The sequence below is a fragment of the Festucalex cinctus genome, chromosome 18 (assembly GCF_051991245.1).
Source record: "Festucalex cinctus isolate MCC-2025b chromosome 18, RoL_Fcin_1.0, whole genome shotgun sequence".
In the NCBI taxonomy this organism is placed as follows: Eukaryota; Metazoa; Chordata; class Actinopteri; order Syngnathiformes; family Syngnathidae; genus Festucalex; species Festucalex cinctus.
In genome coordinates this window covers 11960674-11967551 of record NC_135428.1, presented here as the reverse complement: position 1 = coordinate 11967551, position 6878 = coordinate 11960674, and the positions used below count along the sequence as shown (strand labels likewise).

At 48.3% G+C, this 6878-nt stretch overlaps 1 protein-coding gene across 1 annotated transcript in view; it reads left to right on the top strand.

The window, feature by feature from the left end:
- dchs1b (dachsous cadherin-related 1b) overlaps positions 1–6878 on the top strand; it is a 48160-nt gene that overhangs the window by 31983 nt on the left and 9299 nt on the right. Inside the window, exons 7-16 of the mRNA XM_077504473.1 lie at positions 1–189; positions 259–1311; positions 1387–1574; positions 1701–1797; positions 2379–2536; positions 4115–4546; positions 5353–5648; positions 5729–5844; positions 6261–6500; positions 6575–6700. The exon at positions 1–189 is cut by the window's left edge and continues 48 nt beyond it. Of these exons, the coding sequence (XP_077360599.1) occupies positions 1–189; positions 259–1311; positions 1387–1574; positions 1701–1797; positions 2379–2536; positions 4115–4546; positions 5353–5648; positions 5729–5844; positions 6261–6500; positions 6575–6700 (2895 nt within the window). The remainder of the gene's footprint in view (positions 190–258; positions 1312–1386; positions 1575–1700; positions 1798–2378; positions 2537–4114; positions 4547–5352; positions 5649–5728; positions 5845–6260; positions 6501–6574; positions 6701–6878) is intronic.

The window sequence follows — 6878 nt, the reverse complement described above, 5'->3', positions numbered from 1 at the left end:
TCTCCATGGTGATATCGGCCCAGGACGGCGGCGGCCTGACTGCTCCGGTGGACGCCAGGGTGAACGTGAGCGTGGTGGGAGGCTCCGTGTCGTCGCCTGTGTTCGAGCAGCCGCAGTACTTCTTCACCGTGTCAGAGGATGTTCTGCGAGGCACGGCGGTGGGAGTGGTCCGCGCCAGCACCAAAACAGGTCAGGAAATCATCTGAAAGTTGGAGTTTCTCACAGATATGTTTAATTCTCCTTGTGTCTTTGGTTCAGCTCTTCCCAAAGACATCTCCTACTCCATCTCCTCTGGAGATCCCGATGGTTACTTCACCGTGGATAGCGCGACCGGAACCATCCGCACTGCCCTCCCCTTAGACCATGAAACCTGCCCAAGGCTGGACCTGGAGATCCAGGCGCGTTTTGGTTCCCCTCCCGCTTTTGGGACCAGTCGAGTGCGCATTTCCGTCTCGGACGTGAACGACAACGCGCCAGCTTTCCTTCCCTCCTCATCAGAGTCCCTCCTCTTGCCCGAGGTCACCAAGATGGGGACGGTCATCTACCGCGTTCAGGCCTCTGACAAGGACTCTGGTCATAACGGGCATCTAAGCTTCAACTTGGTGTCGGCCGGGGTTGCGGGCAGCAGCGGACAGAGGACCTTTGGCGTTGATCGAGGCAGTGGGGAGGTGCGTCTGATCGGGGGTCTGTCATACGAGAGCATCCCCCGCTATGACCTTCAGGTGGTGGCCAAAGATGGCGGAGCACCTCAGCTGAGCTCCACCTTCACCCTGGTGGTTCACATCCAGGCGCAGGATGCGCAGGGCCCGCACTTTGACACTCTGACCTACCGCGTAGAGCTTCGAGAGAACTCTCCTCTCGACACACGCTTCCTTCAGGTTCGGGCTCTCAACAGAGAAGCCTCCGGGAACGGCGGCGGCGCCTCCTCGCCTTCCGAAATTTCCTACCGCCTCCGGCCAGACGGCGATGCAGCCGGCTTTGGCATTGTGCCTGATAGCGGTTGGCTGTTTGTGCGAAGCTCTCTGGACCGTGAAGTCAAGGACATGTACCTGTTGACCGTCATGGCTACCTCGGGCCAGGGTGGGACAGCAAGGACGGGCAGCGCCACGGTTAGGGTGACGGTGACCGATGAAAATGACAACTCCCCCAAACTCAGCCAGGACAGGGTGTTCCTGGCAGTGCGGGAGAACCTGCTGGCGGGGACGGGCTTCGGGAGGGTGTCCGCAACCGACCGAGATGCAGGACTGAATGCCCGACTGACCTACAGGTTGCTGCATACTGACAGACACTTTCAGATCAACTCACAGACAGGTGAAGACTAACACCAGAAGGTTTTTGATTTTACTGTTAGTCATCTCTCATCTTTTGTTCATTCTTCCCTTCCAGGGGAAATTAGCACTCGCCAGGCTTTGGACCGTGAGCAGCAGTCCAGCTTCCAGTTGGTGGTGGTGGTGCAGGACGGCGGCACGCCTCCACGCAGCGCCACAGGCACCGCTCACGTCAGCGTGTTGGATGAAAACGACCACGCTCCCAGTTTCACCCATACGCGACCTGATAGAGAGCTCATCTTTCAGGTTTCCATTATCCTTAGTCAGCGAATCTATTTTGAATCTGATCCCTGGCAGAAATACAACATCCATCCATCCATCCATTTTCGTGACCGCTTACAACAGATATTTAATCATGTTTCTGCGTTATAGGTGAACGAGGGGCTTTCATCTGGCACCGTCATAGGCATGGTGTCCGCCAAAGACCCAGATGAGGGTGAAAATAGTACCATCTACTACTCTTTAGAAGGCAAGACTTACTGTACATTTGACGAGTCTAATTAGTCCCACTTCTAAATAGAGTCAAATCTACTCTACAGAATTTACTGTGTATATTTGTTGCAGAAGTGGGGAACTTCAGTCACATGAATAGTTTCAAGTCAGACTCAAGTCTCCAAGTTTAGGACTTAAGACTGGCCTGGCTAAAACTTATGAAATGACTCAGACTCCAACTTTCACAAGTCTTGTCAAGAGATCTGGAAATGTTATTTTTTGTGTAGTGTGTGGAAGCCTGGCAACCACCCAGTAAAATGCGGAGTTCAGAGGCCACCTGTTGAAACAAGTGACTGGGTTGGGGAACCAGGGTCCAGAAAGTAAAAATTCTGTGTTGGTTTTAACCACAGGTGCTTCAACTCAACTGGCAGATAAATGTTTTTACTTTTTGGATCTGGATTTGCCAACCCTGTTAACGCTGTCATCACAAATTTATTGACTTGCGAAACACAAATCAAGACTTTCCTTGGGTTGCTTGTCATGTAGTGGGGACCGATCTGTTGTGTTGTTTTTTACTGGTTTACATTCTCTTCATCCTAACTATGATTTCCTCCAAAGGCTCCAGAGTCGAGCGCTTCTCCCTGAACGCCGCCACCGGGGAACTCCGAACCGCCGCCCCACTGAGGTGGGCGGAACGTGCCGAGTACGTCCTGACTGTGACCGCCGCCGACCACGGAACGCCGAGCCTCAGCTCCACCTGCCAGCTGCGGATACAAGTAATCAACTATCCTCAGGAAATCCGGATCTGGTGGCTAGAGTTTAAAAAAAAAAAAAAGAAAGAAAAAATGTCACACCACAGTCTTTTTATAGTAGTTTGTTCAGTGCAGCCTGTCAAAAAGATTGGGAAACGGGGTGAATATGAGCCCGGGAACCTGTGCCTATGCCAACAAAAGCATCCCTGCAGTCTGTTTGAGTGCTTCCTGCCCCAAAGGTTAGGCAAGTAATCAGAACCTGGGCTGGGGGAGTTCGTCAGGTCTGACTTGTGAACTTGTGTCAACCCCCCCAGATCAGTACTAGTATCTGTAAGGGATGGTGATATGCTTTTAGTGAGTTCAGAATGGAAAAAAAGGTTGCTAATCTGAGGAGGGGGTGTCTGTCGGACCTCGTTTTAGATTTTTCCCTCACCATGCCGAGATTAGAGGGGAAACGGTCAACTCTGAATCAAACGCTTCCATATGAGATGTGACAAGAGCCAGTTGCGTCCAATAAAAGCATGTGACAGGTGCCATCAGGGTTATTATAGTTTTGGACATTTCATTTTAGTTTTTATTTCGTTTTGAGTTTTGTTTTTTAAATTTAGCTAGTTTTAATTAGTTTTCAGGGTGGTTCTGTTAGTTTTTATTAGTTTTAGTTATGAAAAAAAAAATGCTTAGTTTTTGTTAGTTTCAGTATTACTTTTTTGATGCGCGTTACTTGTGCCCAATATTTAATAACACCATCGTAAAATAAATAAAAGTAACTAATTTCTGGGTTAAATGAAAAAGCAGGCGAGCCGAGCCGTTGGAGCCAAAAGTCAAGCATGCAAAATTGTCATTTGAAGGTGCTTTCTTATTGGCTGCTGCTAGATGAGGTCACGTCAAACGTCAGTATTCCGGTTAAATAAATATACTTAAAATCACATTTAAAATCATCCCCAAAGGCAACATGTATTAAATTAATTTTCAAAGACTAAAACAGATATTTTCACAATAATTGTAGTTAGTTTTAGTTAGTTTTGTAAACATAAAATGTAGTTTGTTAGCATTTTTGTTTTTATTTTATTAACAAAATTATTTTATTAATTTTAGTTGTAGTTTTTCCTCTAGTTCTTGTTAACTACAATAACCTTGCATCTCATACAATACAAATAACTAAAAATATTCTGTCAAGTGAAAAAAATAGTCCACATCACACTCGGCCACACGTCATAAATATGTGATCTCTCCTCTGGCAATAACCATCACAGTGAGTAACAAAACACAACCACTAAAATGTGTTGTTTTTTTTTTACTTGCGTTCATGTAATCAAGCAGGAATTAATTTAGTGGATAAATTGCATGCGACGTCTTCATGCCGGGGGGGTAATTATCTTCATTATTGAAAGAAACAGACTTTCGCTCAAGGTTGCTTCCATGGAGGTTCTGGCTTGCGTTTTTCTAGCTGCATGGCCTTCACAATCCCTCAAGACCTTCCGTAATGGACCAGATGCAGACTCTTTACATTCATCGGCAAATCAAATCAAATCAAGTGATTGAAGCAGGCAGGACTTGCGTGAGAAACGCTGACCTGGCTTTTTCCCCTCTCCTGATCTGCAGGTTCTGAGCTCCGCCAAGTCGTCCCCGAAGCCCAACGTGCTGTCCATGACACTGAACGTGGTAGAAGGAGCTCCTCCGGGCTCAGTGGTGGGCTCGGTGCACCAGTCTGAAGCCGGCGTCGCCGACGGCCAGGTCACCTACCTGGTGGTAGGCGGGACAGACCGGGACGGGACTTTCATGGTGGACCGCTTGAAGGGCGACGTGTACCTGGTGCAGGAGCTAGACTACGAGAAAGGATCCGAGTACACGCTGCACGTGGAGGTTTCCGACTTCTCCCGGGCTTTTCCCAGCAGCCATTTGGTGAAACTGAGCATCCAGGTGCAAGACAGCAACGATCATTCGCCACAGTTTACGGAAGACCCTGTGACCGTTGTTGTCCCTGAGAACCTCCAGCCAGGAGCCTCCATATACACCTTCCAGGCCGTGGACAAGGTAACTAAATGCGGATACTTCTTCAAAAGTCACTTTTTTTGTGTGTGCTCATGTAATGGATGCCAACTTGAACCTCCCTTACTCGATGAGTGTTATTAACAACCCTGGCAAATTTGCCCGATTAAAAGAATCAACAAGTATCTCAAAATTGTGCTAAAAAAAATCTCCAAATCTCAAAAACTCAGCGTTCAACTACCAATGAATCCACTACAATTACTATGACCTGGGAAAATTCACACTACTTTGTCAAGCATCTTTGTTCTGTCTACATATGACATTTTGAGATGTGAAAATATTTGCGCTTAAAGTCTCTGGTGGCCGGAATGCATCCGACCATGTTATCACTGAGCTTTTGCATGCAGTGACAACAAGGCACTCTAAAGCGGCCACGCCACTGTGAAGTCCAGTCCACATGCTCAAAAGGACGACCATACCCCCCCAGCCCCCGCCCCCCTTTTCTGCCTCTCTCTGTGACATTCATGCACTCATGGACAACAACGAGGCACTCTAAAGCAGCCAAACTATCAAAAGGGCAGAAGCACTACTTATGCTATCCAGGCCCTTGCGCCTTTCTCACCATCACATGTACACACTCATGACCAACAACGAGGCGCTTTAAAGCGGCTCCAACCAGTCTTGGTCGGTTGGCAGTAGCAGTTAGCAAGCTTGATACTAAGCTATGAACAGACAGTGATTCATGCTAACCACCACTTTGCACAATACAAATAAGCACAATGTCCAGAAATAGTCCACAAGGTTACTGCAGCATTGTGCAGTGAAAGTAAGTCGGCGGTTGTGTCGCACAGGACGGCAGCGGTCCAAACAGCGAGCTGCGTTACTCCATGGAGCACCACTGGCCGGAAAAGGCCGACCTCCTTAAACTGGACCCCGTCAGCGGTGTCCTCACGCTGGGCGAGACGCTGGACCGCGAGACCACTCCGTCTCTTCACCTGGTGGTCCGGGCCACCGACCAAGCGGCGGACCCCGCGCAGAGACGCTGGGCTTCGGTCACGGCGCAAGTGTTTATCACCGACCAAAACGACAACGCTCCGGTCTTCAGCTCGCCGGCGGCCGTCAGCGTGATGGAGGATCAGCCCGTCGGGTATGTTAGCTCATAGCCTAGCGTCCCATCTTGAAAAAGTAACTGGAATTTAACGGCGTTTTCTCTTTATTCCTGGGCAGCTTTGTGATTTTGCATGTGATGGCTCGGGATGCGGACGAAGGGGAAAACGGACGAGTGTCGTACAGAATCCAGACGGGAAACAGTGCCGGTCGCTTTAGCCTGAACCCAAACACCGGTAAGTAGACCACCTTTCACCAAGTGTAGGGTCTAGAGAAGCCCACCAGATGAAAACAGTGTTTTCATGAGGCAAAGCTTTATGAACTTCTGCACTAGATGATTTTTCTAGGAGTAATATTTCACCTTGCTGGTGCCTGAGGTTGAGGTTAGGTAGTCACTTGCTGAAACTTCCAGATGGAGCGAAAGTCTTTGGGGTGTGAGTTGTTTTAGCCTGCGGTTTGTTTTCTCAGACGGTATTCAGATTTAACGTAGATAAGTAAGTACGGTAAAAAAAAAAAAAAAAAAAAAAAAAAACAGGACAGTTTTTCACCATGCCCAATGGAAATCAACATGGAACTCTCACCAGTTATTCCTAAATTAACCTGTCAATAAAATAAATAAAATAAATAAATAAATCTACGAATCTCCCCGCAGGCTCTCTATCCATCTTGAAAGCTCTGGACCGAGAGGAGCAGGAAGTCTTCAATTTGACGGTGGTGGCAGAGGATGGGGGCATGCCGTCGCTCTCCACCTCCCAGGATCTCCGCGTCCAGGTGATGGATGTCAACGACGAGGCTCCGGTGTTCCAGAAGGCTGAGTTTGAGACCAAGGTTCTGGAGAACCTAGGGCCCGGCGCAACGGTGCTGACGGTGGTAGCCACCGACAGAGATCAAGGTTTGGTTCTTGGGACTTTATGGCAAAAAGTAGTTTGAAAGGTCTTTCATTCCTTCATGTGTATTTTTACACAGGGTCCAACGGGCACGTGATGTTCGGAGGGGTGACGGAGGAAGGCTTCGTCATCAACCCATCAACCGGCGTCATCACCACCACCAAGGAGCTGGACAAGGAGCTTCAGGATCACTACATTCTCACCGGTACTCAACCTGACCTGTTTTCGTAAACAGCAAAGGCAAATTTTCAATCTTTGCGAAGCTAATGTGATTATGAGTCTTCACTGACTCTGGCTTATATTTTTGTTCCTGTAAACATAAATGAAAATCCAGTCTTCAATGGCTATGCAAATGGTCATTCTTAAACATCAGACAACATGCA